At 43.2% G+C, this 19,726-nt stretch overlaps 2 protein-coding genes and 1 long non-coding RNA gene across 10 annotated transcripts in view; 1 reads left to right on the top strand and 2 right to left on the bottom strand.

Annotated features, from left to right (window-relative positions):
* Positions 1-10,783, top strand: part of LOC106567164 (rap guanine nucleotide exchange factor 3) — a 43,257-nt gene extending 32,474 nt beyond the window's left edge. For 5 of the 8 annotated variants that reach the window (XM_045693240.2, XM_045693239.2, XM_045693245.2 and 2 more), the window contains 18 exons: positions 1,043-1,146; positions 1,700-1,788; positions 3,301-3,469; positions 3,766-3,916; positions 4,195-4,277; positions 4,759-4,789; positions 5,066-5,144; positions 5,851-5,988; positions 6,304-6,401; positions 6,623-6,748; positions 7,685-7,866; positions 8,150-8,240; positions 8,362-8,412; positions 8,645-8,732; positions 8,831-8,895; positions 9,014-9,068; positions 9,162-9,233; positions 9,353-10,783. In XM_045693240.2, coding sequence (XP_045549196.1) covers positions 1,043-1,146; positions 1,700-1,788; positions 3,301-3,469; positions 3,766-3,916; positions 4,195-4,277; positions 4,759-4,789; positions 5,066-5,144; positions 5,851-5,988; positions 6,304-6,401; positions 6,623-6,748; positions 7,685-7,866; positions 8,150-8,240; positions 8,362-8,412; positions 8,645-8,732; positions 8,831-8,895; positions 9,014-9,068; positions 9,162-9,233; positions 9,353-9,471 — 1,791 coding nt within the window. In that variant the 3' untranslated portion in view covers positions 9,472-10,783. The remainder of the gene's footprint in view (positions 1-1,042; positions 1,147-1,699; positions 1,789-3,300; positions 3,470-3,765; positions 3,917-4,194; positions 4,278-4,758; positions 4,790-5,065; positions 5,145-5,850; positions 5,989-6,303; positions 6,402-6,622; positions 6,749-7,684; positions 7,867-8,149; positions 8,241-8,361; positions 8,413-8,644; positions 8,733-8,830; positions 8,896-9,013; positions 9,069-9,161; positions 9,234-9,352) is intronic. The other 3 variants (XM_014136150.3, XM_014136152.3, XM_045693242.2) reach the window with 2 other exon arrangements.
* On the bottom strand, positions 3,212-5,128 carry LOC123726215 (uncharacterized). The gene is made up of 2 exons (XR_006758570.1): positions 5,041-5,128; positions 3,212-3,942 (listed from the first exon to the last, which is right to left on the bottom strand). It is a non-coding gene; the product is annotated as an uncharacterized LOC123726215 (long non-coding RNA).
* Positions 10,784-10,813: 30 nt separating the features above from the next.
* Positions 10,814-19,726, bottom strand: part of itga5 (integrin, alpha 5 (fibronectin receptor, alpha polypeptide)) — a 51,439-nt gene continuing 42,526 nt past the window's right edge. The window contains exons 24-30 of the mRNA XM_014136149.3: positions 19,591-19,696; positions 18,647-18,805; positions 17,675-17,782; positions 15,396-15,509; positions 14,338-14,439; positions 14,025-14,147; positions 10,814-13,754 (exon numbers count right to left, since the gene is read on the bottom strand). Coding sequence (XP_013991624.1) covers positions 13,671-13,754; positions 14,025-14,147; positions 14,338-14,439; positions 15,396-15,509; positions 17,675-17,782; positions 18,647-18,805; positions 19,591-19,696 — 796 coding nt within the window. The 3' untranslated portion in view covers positions 10,814-13,670. The remainder of the gene's footprint in view (positions 13,755-14,024; positions 14,148-14,337; positions 14,440-15,395; positions 15,510-17,674; positions 17,783-18,646; positions 18,806-19,590; positions 19,697-19,726) is intronic.

The raw sequence follows: 19,726 nt of genomic DNA, 5'->3' as shown, positions 1-19,726 counted from the left end.
AATGTTGCTAAATATCATGTGGCTGTCCATGGCACTGATGTGTGTGTGTGTGTGTGTGTGTGTGTGTGTGTGTGTGTGTGTGTGTGTGTGTGTGTGTGTGTGTGTGTGTGTGTGTGTGTGTGTGTGTGTGTGTGTGTGTGTGTGTGTGTGTGCGTGCGTGCGCAAGCAAGCAAGTTTTCATAGGCTACCTAGCTAAAATGCTTGCTAGCCTAACTTCCTCGTATGGTTAACAATGAACCAGCTAAGTTAGCTAGCTATTTAACGTGAGCCTACTGGGCTACATATTGAACTTCAATCATCGAAGGCCAGTGGCACAATATATTAATTTATGTTTAGATCAGAATCACCATCATAATCATAGGCCTGTCCAGAGAATTAAGACAAAACCACAAATCCAAATCCCCATCTCCATCCATGGATTAGGAAAGGGACGATTTAGCAAGCTAGCTACTGCAGGACATCAACACAAGTAGACCAGAAACAGACATGTTTTCTGACAATGAGATTATGCTTAGAATGTAATTTGATTGGTGTGAAGCCAAATCCAAAACTGGCCTCCCTGGGGGGGGCCAGGACAACCCACAGTTGAGCTCAGCTCAACACTGATTGGCTCATTCTTTTTTCTTTTTTTTATCAAGAGAGCCCAAATGCTTGCTGGCATTAATCAATCAAATGCTACATCGGCAAAATGTCATACTCTTTTGTTCCAGACAGCATCAGATACGTGTGTTACACATACTGAGACAGAGGGGCGCTGTTTCCTTCGCTCTGAGGATCACTCCTGTGTGATTCAGCCGCTTGCGAAATGACTCAAAATTCTAAAAACACAGAGAGACGAAGGATATATTATTTTATAAATTAAATTAAAAAAATTGTCAAATATTTTCGGAAGCCTGGCTTCCCTTGGCATCCATGAATACACACCAATGATTCAAATATGCCTATTGCATATGCTAAAAGGGGTATGTATCCATGTGTACCGTGTATAGTGTGTACTGGATGTAAAGTGTGTGCATGACTGTGTGTTTACATTGTGTTTCAGGATGTGGAAGCTAACACCATGCGTCTGGAGGAACATGGTAAAGCTGTGCTGGTGCTGGAGAAGGCTGAGTCAACCAATCCTGGAGGGGCAGGAAACAGCAGCAAGTAAGACACTCCCACCTGTCATATATTATACTGTATAACAACAAAAAGTCAAACAAGCACTTATACATTAATCAAGACCTAAATGAACACACTCCTCTAAGGCATTCTTAGACCAATGTCATGTAAAACACACATTTTTACTGTAGAATATTAAATGTGCAAGAAACAAGCACTGTTTTAGTTAACAGTGTTGTTAATTGTGGCAGTTACTGTAGCTGCCTGCCTATTGTTGATTCAACAGAGACATAGACCTGAACCCTGTTCAGTTGAATAGACTGTGCTTTGTTATCTCACTTCAAGTGTTTTAGCAAACATTGAGTTTAATCAATGTGATGCTCAAATGGATGCCTCTTTATACTGTTAACCAATGTGTCCACCTGTGGCTCTTTCCACACTACACACATACCAACACTCTCTCCCCCTCCCCTCTCCCTCTTTTTCTCCCTCTCCCTCTTACTTCCCCCACTCCTTCTCCCTCCCCTCTTCCTCTGCCTCTCCCTCTTCCTCTTCCTCTTCCCCTCCCCCTCTCCCGCTCCCTCCCCTACACACTCAGGTATACAGTGATGGCTGGAACTCCAGAGAAGATCCTAGAACACCTGCTTGAGACAGTGAAGCTGGATACTAATGGCAGTGATGCTATAGGTAGGAAACCTGTATGGCTTGCCTTGTATGGGTCCAAACGTTTCTCTACTGTAGTGGCTGGACCCCTCTATGTCGCTGGACCACTGACATACTCCCACTGTTTTATGTTCAAAGAACAGGAGTTCCTCTTTTAAAACAATCTAGGTAGAAACAGGAATTCTCCAGGGTAGCTGTTTAGGCCCCTTGCTTTTTTCAATCTTTACTAACGACATGCCACTGGCTTTGAGTAAGGCCAGTGTGTCTATGTATGCGGATGACTCAACACTATACACGTCAGCTACTACAGCGACTGAAATGACTGCAACACTTAACAAAGAGCTGCAGTTAGTTTCGGTATGGGTAGCAAGGAATAAATTAGTCATAAATATTGTATTTGGGACAAATCATTCACTAAACCCTAAACCTCAATTACGTCTCATAATGAATAATGTGGAAATTGAGCAAGTTGAGGTGAATAAACTGCTTGGAGTTACCCTGGATTGTAAACTGTCATGGTCAAAACATGTTGATACAACAGTAGCTAAGATGGGGAGAAGTCTGTCCATAATAAAGCGCAGCTCTGCCTTCTTAACAGCACTATCAACAAGGCCCTAGTTTTGTCACAGCTGGACTACTGTTCAGTAGTGTGGCCAGGGAAAATTGCAGTTGGCTCAGAACAGGGCAGCACGGCTGGCCCTTAAAAGTACACAGAGAGCTAACATTAATGACATGCATGTCAATCTCTCATAGCTCAAAGTGGAAGAGAGATTGACATCATCATTACTTGTTTTCATAAGAGGTGTTGACAAGCTGAAGGTACCAAGCTGTCTGTTTAAAATACTAGCACACAGCTCGAACACCCATGCATAACCCACAAGACATGCCACCAGAGGTCTCTTCACAGTCCCTAAATTCAGAACAGACTATGAGAGGCTGACAGTACTACATAGAGCCATGACTACATGAAACTCTATTCCACATAAGGTAACTGATGCAAGCAGTAGAATCAGATTTAAAAAGCAGATCGAAATACACCTTATGGAACAGCGGGGACTGTGAAGTAACACAAACATAGGCACAGACACATACATACACACACACAATAACATACTATACACACGTACACCTGGATTTTGTGTTGTAGATATGTGGTAGTGGAGTATGGGCCTGAGGGCACACACTCAGTGTGTTGTTAATTCTGTAATGAATGTATTGTAATGTTTTTTAAATTGTATAAATGCCTTAATTCTGCCGGACCCCAGGAAGAGTGGGGATCCATAATAATAAATACAAATACAAAACACACTATACTGTACCAGGATGACCATACAGTAGCTTCACATCTGAATCCTCAGCCAAACTATAAAGATCATTTCTGGTTTCATGGGAATGGTTTGTTTTGGTCACTCACATGAAACAGCCAACAAAGACAGAAAAGAACAGGCAGAATCAGGCCAGGCACATTCCTGGAAATGTATTTTATATCCACTCACTAAAGGCCATCAGATGACTCATTGCGCCTGTGTTTTTCAGGGAGGAAGTGGACGGGACACAAAGTGGAGGGACACAGAGTGCCATTAGTCCTTGTTAGTGAGTTATGTGTTGTTCTGTCTGTGCCCACAGATCCCTGTGTGAGCGACTTCCTGCTAACCCACAGGGTCTTCATGCCCTCCAGCCAGCTTTGCCCGGCCCTGCAACACCAATATCCTTTGGATGACGATAATGATGTCCTAAGCTGTGTCTATTTCTATTTACTTACACTTAGTCTCTAAGAGGATCACATACCCAACATTTGTGGGAGTATTTTGAATCTGTGTACCCGAAAAACAAATTAAACGTTTAAATGTTCTTAAATTAAATAAATAAAACAAATGAACATAATTAAACCAAGGCATCCAGCTTCAGTCGAAAGCACCTCAGACAGTGGTCTAGGTCTAGAATAGCTGTGTTAAGCTGTTGTTCAGATGTGTTAGTTCTCTTCCTTATCGATGAGTGCACCTATCATGCCGAGCCTTCTGAGGGCTCAGATCTGGAGAAAGCAGCCTATGCCCTCAACACCAAGCAGAAGATAGTGAAGTTGATTTGCCAGTGGGTGGCGGTGTTCGGCCAGCTGCTCAAAGATGACCCCATCGCTGTAGACTTCCTGGAGGTGAGTGAAGGGGGTAGTGGGATTCTCTATAACCAAACACATATTCATAGATTATATATGTAGTATAGATATAGAGTATAAAAAAATATAGAGTATAAAAAATAGCAGATGTTCAATGATCAATGTTATCCAAATATCACGTTCTGAAAAATCTGTTATACAGTAAATTGTGCAGTATATTGTATTGAATCATGGCCTGTGTGTTGTTTCTGTGTGTTGTGACCATAAAAATACTATATACATTCAGTGTTTATACATAGTGTTTCTATGCATGATAGAGGCTGGGGGAGGAGGTGGCAGGTGACTCCCGTCTGTCCAGTATGCTGAGGGAGCAGCTCAGAGACAGGAGGAGAACCAGAGCGTGAGTAGTAATACATTTCTATTTATTTGACCTTTATTTAACTAGGCAAGTCAGTTCAGAACAAATTCTTATTTTCAATGACGGCCTAGGAACAGTGGGTTAACTGGCTTGTTCAGGGGCAGAATGACAGATTTGTACCTTGTCAGCTCGGGGATTCAATCTTGCAACCTTTCAGTTACAAGTCCAACACTCTAACCACTAGGCTACCTGCTGCCCCTTTCGCCAGAGTGTATCTGAAATGTACAACTTTTGGGCCCATACGGTGAATAATGGAGGTCAAAGTTCAATATAGTATGGTATGGATATAAGCCTTGTACTCACAGGAATGTGAAACAAAAGCAAAAGTCATGTTCTTTCCTTTACAGTCATATTGATAACATGATGTAGTTTTGTAACCAAGCCAATAAGAGTATTTCTGGAATCTGGATTTGAGATTTGAATTAGGTTACTATCATTTTTGTATTTTTCAATATCTTCCCAGGCTTGAGAATGAACTCGGGTCACTGACAAGGGTAAGTTGAACCACATTAATAAAGGCTTATAAAGGTCATTCTTGCACACAGAAATACATCTGCATCTCTGTTTATTACCACATGACATGCTCTCTTTACTTAGACAGATTGGGAGATAGCAGAAGACACAATATAACTCCAACCTTTATAACACAGCATGTTAGTCTTCAGAGCTGCTGGAGCTAAAAGATAAAACATTAAAAGCATAAAAAACACAGAGAAATGAAAAGTCACTCTTGTGGCTGACTTACTCTGTCTACTGTTTGTTTCCATTAGCTTAACCATCAGTTTGACTGGTTTTCCAGTTGTGAGGAGCCAGTGGGGAAGTGTCTGCCAATCAGATCAAAGGACAAAGGTCAGTGAGACTACTACTACCATAGCATGGTAATAACTATGTCATGAATAGCATGGTAATGACTATGCCTTTTCTATAATGACACAAAATGCACAATTTGCCTTTTTTTCTGTTTATTAACTATTGGTTAACCATTGGCAGCCCACTGTAACCATGAAATGCACTTACAGATGGATCAATGTTAATGGTTGTTGCTATACTTTGTTTTAAATGTCCAATGCAGCTGTTTTTTTAAATCTCAATATCAAATCATTTCTGGGTAAAAATTAAGTACCTTACTGTGATTGTTTAAAATTATTAAAATTGTCAAAAATAGCTTCTTAACAAAGTACAATTTCTGGGACTGTCTGGGAGTGGGGACTGTCTGGGAGTGGGGACTGTCTGGGAGTGGGGAAACTGAAAACTAGCTGTTATTGACAGAGGTTTGGAACTCTCTTTCTTATTGGTCTTTTAACTAATTTACAACCTGACGATTTCACCTGGCAGGCTAAAACTCCATCCCACCAAAACAGGCTGAAATGTCAGGTGGTCTTTTAAAACAGCTCTTACACTAAAAGGGCATTATCATTATTTTCATAATTTCACAGTATTATTCCAACCTCATAGTATGGAACTATATATAAAACACAGGACAATCACATTTTTGACTGCACTGGGCCTTTAATGCTTAACTTCCTTTCCCATGTCTCTGTGTTTTCTCTCCTAGTATTGTATGAGATCTTCCGGCCAGACCATACGTCAATCACTCTGATGCTGCCGGTGAACACCTCTGTTCAGGAAATGATGTCATCGCTGGTAAACCCAGGAGGAGACCACGTCCTGGTCAAAATGAACTCCATGGGAGGTGCGGGGCTATTCTTTCTTTTTCCATGTCATCTGGAAGCAATATGAAGCCCTTTTCTAAGATACGGCTGTACAGGATATTCATTATCTCCCTTTCAGTTTGTACACTTGGTACAATACTCCCTCCTTCAGGCAAGAGCCGTTATATTCATAACTTTACGATGTTGTATATGTGCATGTTAATGTCTTGTAACATGTCATTTGAGATTGAGTTTTGTTGAGAGAGTGTGTAACTCTCAGTGAGTGTTGATGTTAAGTTGGGATGTGTGTCTCTGAGGTATTGTGTGTTAAAGGGTTTGTCTTTGCTGTATCATAGACAGGGCTCAGCTGAAGCTGGACGCCACAGCAGTCCACACCTCTCTGGGGCTGAATGAGAGACTGTTCCTCTGCACTGCCAGCCAGGTGGAACAACTGGTGAGTCCTACCCTCCCCTCATCACCTACAATCTACACCTACTCTATAGTCTCTCATGGGTGCTGAGATGACCATATATAACTTATCTATAACTTAAGAACTACACTGCATGGTGAATCAGAGAAAAACATCCCCAGACTGTCATCATAGCATACCGTTCATAGATATTTGTGTGATTTCATGGCATTATTTATGGTGTTTGTTCTCTGGCACCTTGACAGACGCCCCTGAAGGAACAACAGGGCCCTGATCAGAGCACCATTGACACTTTGGAGCAGATGTGTTCCAAGGACATCGCCAGCCAGCTCACCAACTACGACTGGGAACTGTTTACCGCCATGCATGAGGTAAGGAAGGAAATGAGGTGAGCCCATGCCGGAGCTTTGCCAATGTTATGGAGTGGAAGTTATGGATTTGGGACCAGCAGGATAAGAGTTAAAAGTGGAGAAACTGTGACGTATGCTTGCAATGGGCGCTTGAGTGGGATCATTTGCTACCCAGCTTTAAATACCGAGAATCACCAGTATGCCCCATTTCCCTGAATAAGGGGCTTAGTTAATAATAAAAGTTTGAAAATGTATGCAGTCACTACTACTGTAAGTCGCTCTGGATAACAGCATCTGCTAAATGACTCAAATGTACATGTCTATTAAGGGTATGACATCTATCTCACATGTGGGTATGCACTGTGGTGGGTAGCTGGTTTGACAAGGCCTGGTGACTCAGATGTGAGCTGTCTCCGTCTGTCTCAGAACAACAATAGCCCTGTTTATACTCTAACGTGCATCTTTCGTCCTGATCTTGTCAGGACGAATGAACTGATCACAATCAGTTAACAAAATGTATTTGAATTGTCTACACCTGTCTGAAAAAGTGGGCACAGGACACATGTTAGCACCAGGTATAAACAGGCCTAAAGGATTTGCTATCTGTCACTCAGGCATGTGTCTGAGTCATCCTCTCTCTGGTAACTGTTACTGCAGCATCATATCAGTCATCAGGTCGACTCCTCACCTGACACACTACTCCCTCTATTGGCCACGTGTTCATCTGACACACACCTCTTTTTATGCAAGTTTATTTAACCAGGTTGACCCACTGAGGTCAAAATAGCACTTTGACAAGGAAATCAAGTTCAAGTCAAGTTCAAATGTTATGCCAAATTGAAGGTTTAGTCCATTGGATGGTTGCTTGATATATTTGGGTACATACAAATACTTTGGATCTGTGTTTAGTGTGTCACAGTACATATGGATGGTAAATGACTGTGTCTCTCCCACCAGGTGGAACTAGTGTACTATATATTTGGGCGACATAAATTCCCAGGCGCCACCACAGCTAACCTGGAGCGTTTTGTGCATCGCTTCAACGAGGTGCAGTACTGGGTGGTGACGGAGGTGTGTCTGTGTGCTGACCTGATGAAGAGAGCCATGCTGCTGAAGAAGTTCATCAAGATGGCCGCCATGTGAGTCTCACTTAAATTAAGACCCAGTTTACCTTGTAACGTGCAGATTAATGACTATGTTATCTTAGGGGTAAATATTCCTATAGAGCAGTATACTATATTGGTGATTTTGTACAATAACACACTATATACAAAAAATATTCAACATACCAGCAGAAATAATATTTTCATATCCAGTTAAAATATTGGTCATGTCTGTAGACACTGGTGCTCTAATAACCATTTTGGTAATGTATATGTTTAGTCTTCCCACAGCTCTTACTGGCTGTGTTTCCTGTTTCAGGTTGAAGGAGCAGAAAAACCTCAACTCGTTCTTTGCTGTGATGTTTGGTCTAAGCAACAGTGCTGTACAGAGACTTTACAAGACCTGGGAGGTGAGGCCTGCTCGGGACAATGACCTACATTTTTAGGATCGCTTATAATAACAATGTATTTTATTTCTAACATATGTGAAATGGATATCAGAGGAGTAACAGTTGTTGTTGTTGTTGACAGAGAGTGCCGAGTAAGACGAAAAGGGTCTATTGTGCCTACGAGAGGTTAATGGTGAGTGAGTTAATGTGTACACGCTTACAAGCTTTATAACAAAGTGTTCTACTAAATGTCATAGATAACAACAGGTGACATCACAGGCCACTTGTCAATCCCTCCCCCTCATTTCCACTGTGTGTATGAATCATGTTTTCCTCCCTTCGTAATATGTGCATTTTTTTGGGCCTATATTTCCTTTATAACTAGAGCTAATGGAGAAGTGTGTGTCTTTCTCTTAATGTGTCAGGATCCGTCACGTAACCACAGAGCCTACAGACTGGCTGTGGCGAAGCTCAGTCCTCCCTACATCCCCTTCATGCCTCTGCTACTAAAAGGTAATACTGCTTTGTTAGAAACCTCTTATGATAGATCTAACATTCAATACCTGAGTAAAGTCTACATGGCCCTATACTGAACCATTATGTTCCTCTAGACATGACATTCATCCATGAGGGAAACAAGAACTACACGGAAAAACTGGTCAATTTTGAGAAAATGGTGAGTTGTCTAGCCTAAATATCAAATTCTTACATCAGCCCTTACCCAAGTTATGTCTTCTCTTTTTGTCTTGTACACTATTGGCTAAATAAGCCACCTTTTCTCTCCACTGTTTCAGCGCATGATTGCCAAGACAGTGAAGATCGTTCGAGGGTGCCGAAGCACACCTTACGGTAAGACAACAAAATGAAAAAGTTGTAGAAAAGAATGGAATAAGGACGATGTTGGGGCATGGTGTTCACACTCGATGGTTCTTTGTCCCGCAGTGCCTTCCTCACCTCAGAAGGGACTCGCAGACAGAATGTTTCTGGAGGCGCCTTCCATTCGGGTGTCCACATGTAAGCTATGCCTCAACGCTTAACTCACTTTCCACTCAGAGCTTCAAATGAGATGAAGTAAATGTAGCTCTTCTGTGTTAGGTGTTAAGAAACAATCTCCCTCTTTGTCGCTTGTCCAGATTCTGAGCAGTCCCTCCCTCTCCGGAATCCTAGCAACATCCGCCACTATGTTCAGAACTTTGAAGTGATCGACAACCAGCGCAAACTAACACAACTGTCCAGGGGAATGGAGCGCTGAGAGCTGAACCAGACCCGTGTATAAGGACTGTATCTACATATCTCTGTGTATAAAGACGGTCTATAACACAGCCTGTGAATAAGAGTTTGGCAGGTGATTACACACCATGGTCATACTAATCCACATGCAAGCTCTTCTATAGACTCATGTACATGTCTGGTGTCAAGAATGGAGGACTGTGGATGTTTCTGGGCTGTTCAGTGTCACACAGAGAGCATTCAAGAGAAGCTGCTGTTTGGACTGCTAATCAAGTGACTAGGACCTGAGGAGGGATCTGACTGGCAGTATCTAGTGACCCCTAGTGCCTTACCAGAGATGTTGCTGGTCCAGCGACTGCTGTTTCTGATCATTTTGCGTGCTGTGACGCAACACTACACTCCGGAGGAAGAAGGGCATATATTTGGCATTAGCCGTTATTTATACGATCATATCTATAGCAGACTATGGTTTTACAAGTGCCATGTACGGGTTGGGGCAAACGAGGCAGTGTTGGCTGAGATTGTTGACAACATGTAAACTATATTTAGTCTCCAATGTTTTGTGAAAACAAATACATTTGCACAATGAGCACTTCTCTCTCAAATACATCGTTACAGTTGTTGGTTAGCTAGCTAGCGAATTTTTGCCATATTAGCATAGATGTGACATCGGTCAAAACACCTCAAAACAAGACATAGTATCAAGAACAAGATGAAACGAGCCACCTACGATTCCCACTGGCAGCTTCTTGTCATTGTTGCAAGCTATCTGGCCATCCAGAGTCACAACACAGACTTCTGCCCCATTGACGCGTGTGCATCGTTTTCATGACGTTGTTAGCTAATGCCTTGATCACAGCGATTGTGTTTTGCACAAAATATTACGCAGCATCATCTGGACGTGTGCAACAAAGTTCAACATTCATCTTCTGCTACCATTTCGGTCAAGCCGTCTACGCATACAGTTTGGCGCATACGTTCGATAAATCCAACGTAGGGACCACACAGAACGCACTGCCTCTGCAACGCAATGCTGCAAGGCAAACGCAGCGTTCCATTTGAAATAAATGTACTTTTGGTGTACCAAATGCCAAAACAATGTTGGTGTGATCGAGGTGTAACCCGTCTACATAAGCATATACAGTAGAGCAGATATATGCTATAGCATGTAGTTATGGAGTGTTTGTTTTGACCTTTTTCCACTTTGTAATACAATTTTCATGTACAATAAATTGTTTAGCAATCAGCTATGTTGCCAGAACGCATACACAAATGTGTAAAACATTTCATACCATGTACGTTTATTTTTTCTAAATAAATTATTTTCAGAATGATGTGTATTCAATCAAAGCATGAAGTCAAGAGTTTGTAAAAATGTATGTTTTTATTTGAAATGCAAACCATAAAATAAGATACAAATGATCACTGAAAGACTAACACCCCCCCAATATGAGGAGAGTAAATTTCACAACAAGCAATTATTTTTTATTGGATCTAAAAACATTCTCCTTGTCAGAAATATATTTACAACTTTGGTAAAAAGGAGAAAAAAATATTAAAATGGGGCCTAGAAGACATTTAGAAAAACAAGGATAAACCCAGTGTAGTCTCCTCCTGTAACCACAGAGGATTATGTTTAAAACATCCTCAACATATAAATAACCCTAGGTTGAAATTTCAGTCTGGACACTACCATCATACAAATACTGTTCAAAACAATATTACACGTGTAAAATGAATCCACTGAGTGGCATTAACAGTCTTTGCACCATGAGTCTTGATAAAGCTTTCATGAAAAGCCTAATCGCAGAATGAAATCACCAATATCACCCAGGGGGCATCGCAGATAAAAACAGATATGTAACACTATGGCTGTGTTTAGATAGCTGATACAATTGAACTGCACATACATTATCACACAAGTAACATAGGCCAACTCGAGTTCAACTCAGAGGTTTGATGGAGGTCGTTATATCTTTTTTTACCACTGATATCTAAAATATTGATACTAAAGATTGGCTAGTTATAGTGGTGGAGCAAAATGTAATTGGTCAAAACGTGGAAAAACCTAGAGAGAAAGAATCTGACCATAACGTTCCGGCCACGAGAACAGTTTATGTATGGTTGATATCTCACACTCATCACTAGATGGTAGATACAATGGGTTTAGCACAACTCCTCCGGAACAAAACCAAAGAAAATAACAAAAACTGCAACAAAAAAAACGAAAAACGATATTAACCAGAGTAAATAATATTGCACGTACAAACAAGTTGATTTTTGTTCCCAATGCCCAGTTGCTATTCCTTTACAAGAGGCACAAACTGATTTTACAGTACAGACATGTATGTACATGCATGTGCATCGTAGTCTCTCTATTGCATTAAATGAATAGCTACTCTGGTCCTAGCTGTCCTAAACAGCAGTCTCAACCTATCCTGAGCACAAATTGTAGTGGCACGATGATCAGCATTACTGCTGGACAAGTCTACTCTTCTCTAGTGATGCAAGGGAGGAAGGAGCGGACTTAGCAATGGGAAAGATCTCTCTGATTGACACGAAAAACATACACAGACAGGAACATGCACACATGAAGTCACACACAGTCCAGCACACACACACACCTCTCTCAGGCACAGACAATTTACATAAAGACATGACAAATAAATGAACCCCACATATTTTCAGTCCCTGGGTGAAGCTGCAGCATTGTGTTGGGAGTGCATTTGGTACTCATAGTCAGTTCTCTTTATCCATAAGGGCATCAAATAAAATAAAAAAAATCTACCGAAGTGAAGATGCTTGCAGCACACTAAGATCGAGGTCAAATGTGTAGGGACTGGACATTTGGCCATTTCCCTGACACTCACGTGGAATGAGCCCTGACCTGCTAGCAACCCACTCAGAATGTACTGCAACTTCCCTGATCTCTGTTGGCAACATACAATAGGTATATATTGACTTTCAAGACATCATTACACACCAAGGCTGTGGATATACCTGGATGGCCTTTGCTTCAACCCAATTTCCATACTGCCTCTTGCAGCACAAGCAAAGTCTGGACAACCTTGCTTACAAGTCGCCAGCCAGAGCTCTGGCAAAGCACCACACTGTTTCAAGCTGTTAGTGAGATCTATCTCACAGGCCCATGGTGGTGGATCCAGTCAAGTCCCAGACGACTTTGAGGCAATGCTTTCATTTGTCACAATGAACATGGATCAACACGACCTGATCAGTAAGAGTTCATGTCAAACTCAAAGGAAGTTCAGTCAGTCAGTATCCTGTCTGTTTTTGGCATCTTGTTAGTCATCAGTAGATTTCCTTTGTGTGCAAAACAACTGAACCAAGCACTGCATGTCCACCACTCAGAAGGGGGCAGAAGCCATAGGCTCCTCTGTTTTATCTAAACCTGACAAACATTACTGGAGCACTTGGGCTGCACTTACATCTTACATAAAACAATAACAGATGAGACTGTAAAAAATCTTTGGTAGAAATGTTCATAGGTAAAAAGTCAAAGTGTAGAGAGTTTGGCGACATGAGACAGACACAATCATCTGTCTATGGTAGAAGCCCTGATCATGCAGTTTCCAGGTCTTTGGTGGGGAAAATATCAGCTGTGATTCTTTAATGCTACAAAAAGGAAGAGAGAGGTATTCACTCCCCTAAACACCAGAAGAAAGATGTGGCCATCCCGTTTGAAGCACTGAGCACAACGTGTGTACTTTTTAGCACCAAAACGAAGGCAGTTAAAAAGACTTAAACATTATCTTTCACAAGGATCCAAGAGAAGTAAAAGCTATTTTAAAAGATGTGGAGGGAGAAACCAAGCGTCTTCCTCCATCCTGGGCTTATCAAGGGCTCCTATTCTCCATCTTCTGTAGTCACTAGTCTTGGACTTCAACTCAAATAGGATCAGTAAGGCTAAGGCCTGTTTGTCTGACACTGAAGTTCATCTTGGCGATCGACGACAACAAACAAAACAACACATATTAAATTAAAAACATTCATTTGGTTTGGAGTTCTTAGGGTTTTCTTCCTCTAGTGCAGTACAGTGGAGTTCCAGTGGTCTTTTCTCCTCCTCTTCCTCACTCTTCAACTGCAGTCTGATCCTCTCTGGACATTTAAATGAACCATGTTTCTCTGTTGCAATCATGTGGGTATCTAGGTTTCTTTGGTTCTTTGACAACAAAGTAGCTTGTTTTAATCCTTCTGTGGTGTTTAGGCCTCAGACGTAGCATGGGGCTTGAGTTGGGCCTTCTCCATAGCCGTGCCGTAGGGTAGCGACCTCTTGAAGAAGCCAAGCTGGGAGGGAGAAAGAAAGAAAAAAGACAGAAAAAGTTTGAACTAAATATAGTATTTATAACATCATCTCAAATCTTCATATGTCAATGAGGTTCTAGTCTCTCCAGCCAGACTTACATTTAGGCCTAGAGAAGGCTGAGCTAAGAGCAAGATGGAGTTTGGCCTGAGACTAATAAGTCTTAGTTATAAAGGCAAATACGGGACGTTCTTAAGAGATGGAAACTGCCCACTCTGCCTGATGTTAACATCAGCACCATCCTGACCACTCACTTTGTACAGGACGTAAATCACCAGTGCCAGCAGCAGAAGTCCAGCTAGTATGGCCAAGATGATGATCCACATTGGCACAGAGTACTGGCTGTCCGGCTTGTTCCACACCACCGGGGTCACCACCTGAGGAGGGGGCAGAGAATTAGTCATGACCACCACTTATACTATAATAGCCTAGATTCAAGGCTTCCTGCAGTTTCCCAACAGCGGAGTGATGTACAAAACTTTGGCATACTGTATGGTAATGCATGACTAACAATACAGTAACACATAGAGGGGTTTGGTAACATGGGTGTATTGCATATAGACCTACCTTTTTAGATCCACTTGGTAGCTCCTTGGGTAAGATGGCATAGGGCATCTTGATCACACTGAATCTTGCCAGGCACTCAAGCACATACCCTTTGTATGCCCTCTGAGGATGGAAGCAAAACAACAGGAACTGGATCAGATTGGATATTCATTGTGACTCTGCAAATAATTAGTGTAGGAGTACTGGGAAATTGCAGCTTGTATATGTGTTAGCGAGGCTAGAGTGTGGACTGGTAATGGGTGCACTTTGTCTTGTATCCAGTAGGTGGTGGTCATGTGCTACAGAGAGATGCAACTCTATTATCAGACCGGCTGTCTCTCACAAAACCCCTCTGACATTCCAATCCTATGAGAAGCCACGACCACCAGCTAATGAATTTTCAATGCACTTACACATAGGCTTTGTGTGTAAGGTCTCTCAAAACTGCTTCTGTGGACAGATACCATCCAGCTAAAACACTATACACACACACACACACACACACACACACACACACACACACACACACACACACACACACACACACACACACACACACACACACACGACTATTGAAATCAGATTTGAATTATACTCTCTGTTAGCTACCACTTTCCCTTCATTTGGGCCAACTATTTGAGACAGTACACACTGGCAGAGTTTAGCTCTGAGCTAGCATTAATACTGACATCTAGTCAATACAATCACATGTGTGAGTCTGACTGGTCATTCATCTTTCACAGTCTTGAATTTGAGGTTTTGAGTGTTGATTTTTCCTTTGTAGAGGCTTAAAGGAATCATTCTGCTTATACTCAGCCAAACCTTGACATGAGAAAATACACAGACGACAACGTGAACGGAGACAGTCCGTCTCATGCAATCAGTGCCAATGTCATCTGGTAGAAACATGCATCTGCATGTGTAGTGAGTTTGAGAGGAGGCCAGTAGCTCTGCCGGTTGGTTTAAATCTCTGCATCTGAACCTAACTAAGATCCACTCTTCAATCGCCATATTAAAAAGGTATGTAGTGGAGCATATGTATGCAGAGTGGTTGGTTTCATCTCCAGTCCATACGGTACCTCGATGAAGGTCTCAGCCCAGATGCGTGAGCGCACTTTGAGGATGGCGCTGGTCCCTTTCTCCAGAAGACCCACGTCACACTGCAGCGTCCAGCATTCTACATTAGAGCAGGACTAGAGGGAGAGAGGGAGGGAGGAAGAGAGAGAGGGAGAAGGAGGGAGGAAGAGAGAGAGAGTGTTAAGGCTTAACAAATTACATAAAATATGCCATCATTGGAGATATGCCATGCAAAAACTTGCTGTCCTCAGCAAGGAAAACCAAACGGCTACAAAACAAACTTAATTTGACATTCTGTCAGGCTTAACTTAACAGTAATTACTGTAAGTGCATGAATTAAAACGTGACGTGAAGGTCAGTAGACAGGGAGAAGGTGGGTGGGAAGAGCAGTAAGGGCAATGTTCACTCTGCAGGCCAAATAAATAGAACAAAGAGGTCAATGTTATGATCCCAATCCAAGGCTGCTTCCAATTAGAAAGACTGAGTGAATGTCATGAGACTGTAAAAATCCAGCATGCAGTCGACACTCAACATTATTGCCCAACCACCAGCTCCCTTTTCACAAGACTGTTAGAATACACAATCTTAATTAAATCCTCATAATGGTAGCTGGGCGCTTTGCATTGTAAACCTCCACAAACTGACTTTTAATGCTGGCGTGTTAGACAGACCACCCCGGATTGGGCGGTTTTGGTGGGCTTCCTGCGGGAGCGAATTAGTTTGCCTATTAAGCCAAGAGCCAAGGAGGGCAAACGAACACAGGAGGAGAGGGTGTAGTACACAACTCAGTACCTACCCTACTGCCTGGAACCTCCCTCAGGGCTTTACAGTTAAGACAGGCTTAATAACGGCATTACAGTTACAGACAGACAGACAGACGGACAGGGGGTATATCTGTTTAATTCCTCCTCCTGTCCTGGACCTCCCCGATGCCCCAGGATACTGAGGCCTAGTCCAACAAGTCAGACAATTGTTTCCAAAATATTACACTTGATTAAAACTGGAGGCTAACTGAGGCTGGTGGAGGCTTGGGGAAACTCTCTGAGGCCGGAGGAGGCTAAGGGATTCTGGTGGGCCTGGGGAAATGGTCCATTTGGATATGGTAGAGTGCCAGATCCTCCCTAGTGGGGTGGCTGAGGTCAGGGACAGGAGCTGGGAGGGAAGCTTCTGTTCCCACAATGAGTAGAACAGCAGTGACTGGCTATATAATAGACCTGCAGTGTGTGTGTTGAAGTTTACAATGGCAGCTAGTGTGTGACATGAATGTAAACAATAATTCAATCTACATTTTCCTAGATTGTTCTAATAGCCGTTTAGAGACCAAGCTCACAGTGCTACTTCATTTACAGGTTTTCTAGGACAAAGCCAGCCATAGCGAGGGGTCTCTCTCATTTACCAGTCCCCTACTACAACCAGATTCAATCAAGGGCCTATACAACGGCATTATGCACAGCTCTGACCACTAACACACGTTCTCTTGAAATATATTTTTTAACAGAGACGTCTGTCCTTAGTTCCAACTCAGCATAGAAACTGAAGTGCTAAGAGTGAAACAAAGAATGGCGGCCTTTATAGAAACGTGTCATCTGGCAGGCTTGATAAACGAGGGGCGGTTAAGAGCGACAGGCGGGGGGGACAAAGACCTCTTTCACCACTCTGGGTAGTGACAGACCAATGAGAGGGAGAACAGAGGGAGGGCTACCTGGTCCTGGTCCTGCTTGGATCAATAGGGCCAGTGTGTGCCAGGGGCAGTGGTACTCATACTAACAACACCACGGAGTGGAAAATTAGAGGGCGGTCTGTGAACTAACCAGCGCATCATGCCCCTGGTCCCACAGATCCCCCTATTTCCATGTCCCTACTACCCCAGCTCCACCCCTCCCAGTCTCCCTGCAGCCCTTTAATGTTAATCACCACAGTGGGACCTCCACCACCCCACACCCTCTGACCCCTTCCTCTCAATTACATTATAACCTCATTAGTCAATCCCAGGAGGCTTTCCAAGAGCAGGGCCAGAGCCACTGTCCCAGATCAATACATGCCATGGCTTCAGGCAACTCAGAGGAGCAGAGAGGCAGAGGTTCAACCCTCCATCTCAGCTCTATTCCAAAGGAAAGTCCCTAGTCACTTCCATCCACTTGTCCTGTTTATTTGAACTATTTGACAACATGAAATACCACCAGAGGCAACAACAAGCTCTACTCATCACTCAAAAAGCCAGTTGCATTAATGGCACACTGTTCCAATAACTCTCTCCATCTGTCCTTGCTAAGGGCCTCACCAGGTTAGTGTGCTCAGCCAACTGGTCTCTGTGGACGTCTCTCCTCTCGATGTGGTGATCCTGGCCGGGCACAAGTAGGGGAGGCTGCTCTGTGGACGACTGCTGGAGCTGAGGAGACCGAGGGAAAGAACATACACCACCCATTACAGACAGAGACCTCACCCATGAGAGACGAGCACACCACCCTTTCTGTCAACACATTACAGACAGAGACCTCACCCATGAGAGACGAGCAGGCCACCCTTTCTGTCAATATTGGGAGTGACGTTAGTGACCCATCATTATCCTCGTCATTAATCTAGTGAAAGTGAGGTCTCATTCACATGGTTTCCCATAGAGGAAATCAGATCACAGCTAAATGGGAAACCTCTTCAGCCTCATCTCAGCATCTGGCCAGTTAGAAATTTGAAACAGAAACAAGCGACTACCCAAGAGTCATCTGTTCCCATGAAAAACCTGAGGCTTAAACCCTGCAGAAGGGGACCTAACGTTAGAAGTTGAGTGTATCGGGACAGAAGAGGTTCATCAAGCTGTGCTGAGCTGAGGGAAGTGCAGAGAGATCAAAGTGTTAGTGGGGATGGTGTCCTGGGTGGGGCTGGCTGGGCAGGGAGGGTGGAGGTGGGTGTAGAGACTGTTAATCACACACTGAATTAGAACCTGTGGGACATCTTCACAGTGCCCGTCTCTCTGAAGTGTTCTAGCCTCACACAGATGTCTGTCAGCCTCATGTGACCCTGAGAAGGGAGGGTGTGTGTGTGTGTGTGTGTGTGTGTGTGTGTGTGTGTGTGTGTGTGTGTGTGTGTGTGTGTGTGTGTGTGTGTGTGTGTGTGTGTGTGTGTTGACCGTGAGAGACAATGAGTTCAAGACTTGCTATACCCTTGCAAAAGTGTAAACAACATACTTTTAACATAGACATTCAAATAACTTTTCCCTGTCATACATCAAAAGACATTCCAATGATTGATTGCTCACCTTGAGCTGCATGTAGTTGATGGAGTGGTTGGTGGTGCAGTTGAGGGGGCCCTCAGTAGAGATCTCCAGAGGGTAGAGGAGACCCTGTCCCTGAACACTGAGAGGACAACTGAGCTGAAGCACTGTGTGGCTAATACCACTGGGGCCTTTGTTCACCAGCTGACAGACAGGGGAAAGAACGAGGGAGAAAGGGAGAGAGAGACGGAAGGAAAGACAGAAAAAGAGAGCAATTAGTTAAAAGAATATTACACGCATATAACCCCCCAGCTAGTCTTTGCTAAAAATTAACCCGTTCTGGTTTGACCCAGACTTCCAGGAAATGGCATGTTGGTGTGATGTCATCTAAATTTCAGCACTGTTTTTCTTCCTGTTATGTGAAAGGTGGCCCGGTGTGATGTCTATCACGGGAGACTAGGTTGTCCTTACAAATTGAGTTAGACCTGTAATGATGTAAAGCTCAAAACAAATCCCTGTGCTTCCTGGAATGTGTCTCTTCTCTTTCTTCTTTCTCCTTTGACTTCTCTGTAGCCCCAGGAAGTAGTGTCTGGTCTGCTTCTACACAAAGGTTAGTGTCTGGTCTGGTCTGCTTCTACACAAAGGTTAGTGTCTGGTCTGGTCTGCTTCTACACAAAGGTTAGTGTCTGGTCTGGTCTGCTTCTACAAAAAAGCTAGTGTCTGCGAAGTACTGCCTGCTGCTACAGACCTGCTTAAGGCCAGAGTCTGCTATATAGAACTCTCTGCCATACTACATCCTGATGAGTCTGTCCAGCCAGCTAACAGCTATCCTCCTGGAGGGCCTCTGGCTCTAGCTCCTTACATTGAAAAAAGGGAACGTCCACTCCCGGTTTGGCTGCATTCCCCTTTGTCTATGCATTGAATGTTCCATTGGATCTTCCCAACCTAACCTTAATCCTAATCCTAACCCCAACCCTTTGACTCCTTACCTCATAGACGTGTTGGACTGCAGGCCCGATGTCCTGCTCCACCTGGGGGCTCTTGGACACCTTCCAGTTGGGGGGAGGGAAGAAGACCTTGTCTGGCCGGGAGACTCTTCAAAAGAGAGGGAAAAGAAAGTGTAAG

This window comes from Salmo salar, chromosome 13 (assembly GCF_965601325.2).
Source record: "Salmo salar chromosome 13, fSalSal1, whole genome shotgun sequence".
Lineage (NCBI taxonomy): Eukaryota > Metazoa > Chordata > Actinopteri > Salmoniformes > Salmonidae > Salmo > Salmo salar.
Note: the sequence above shows the minus strand (reverse complement) of the source record. Positions and strands in the feature narration are given on the sequence as shown.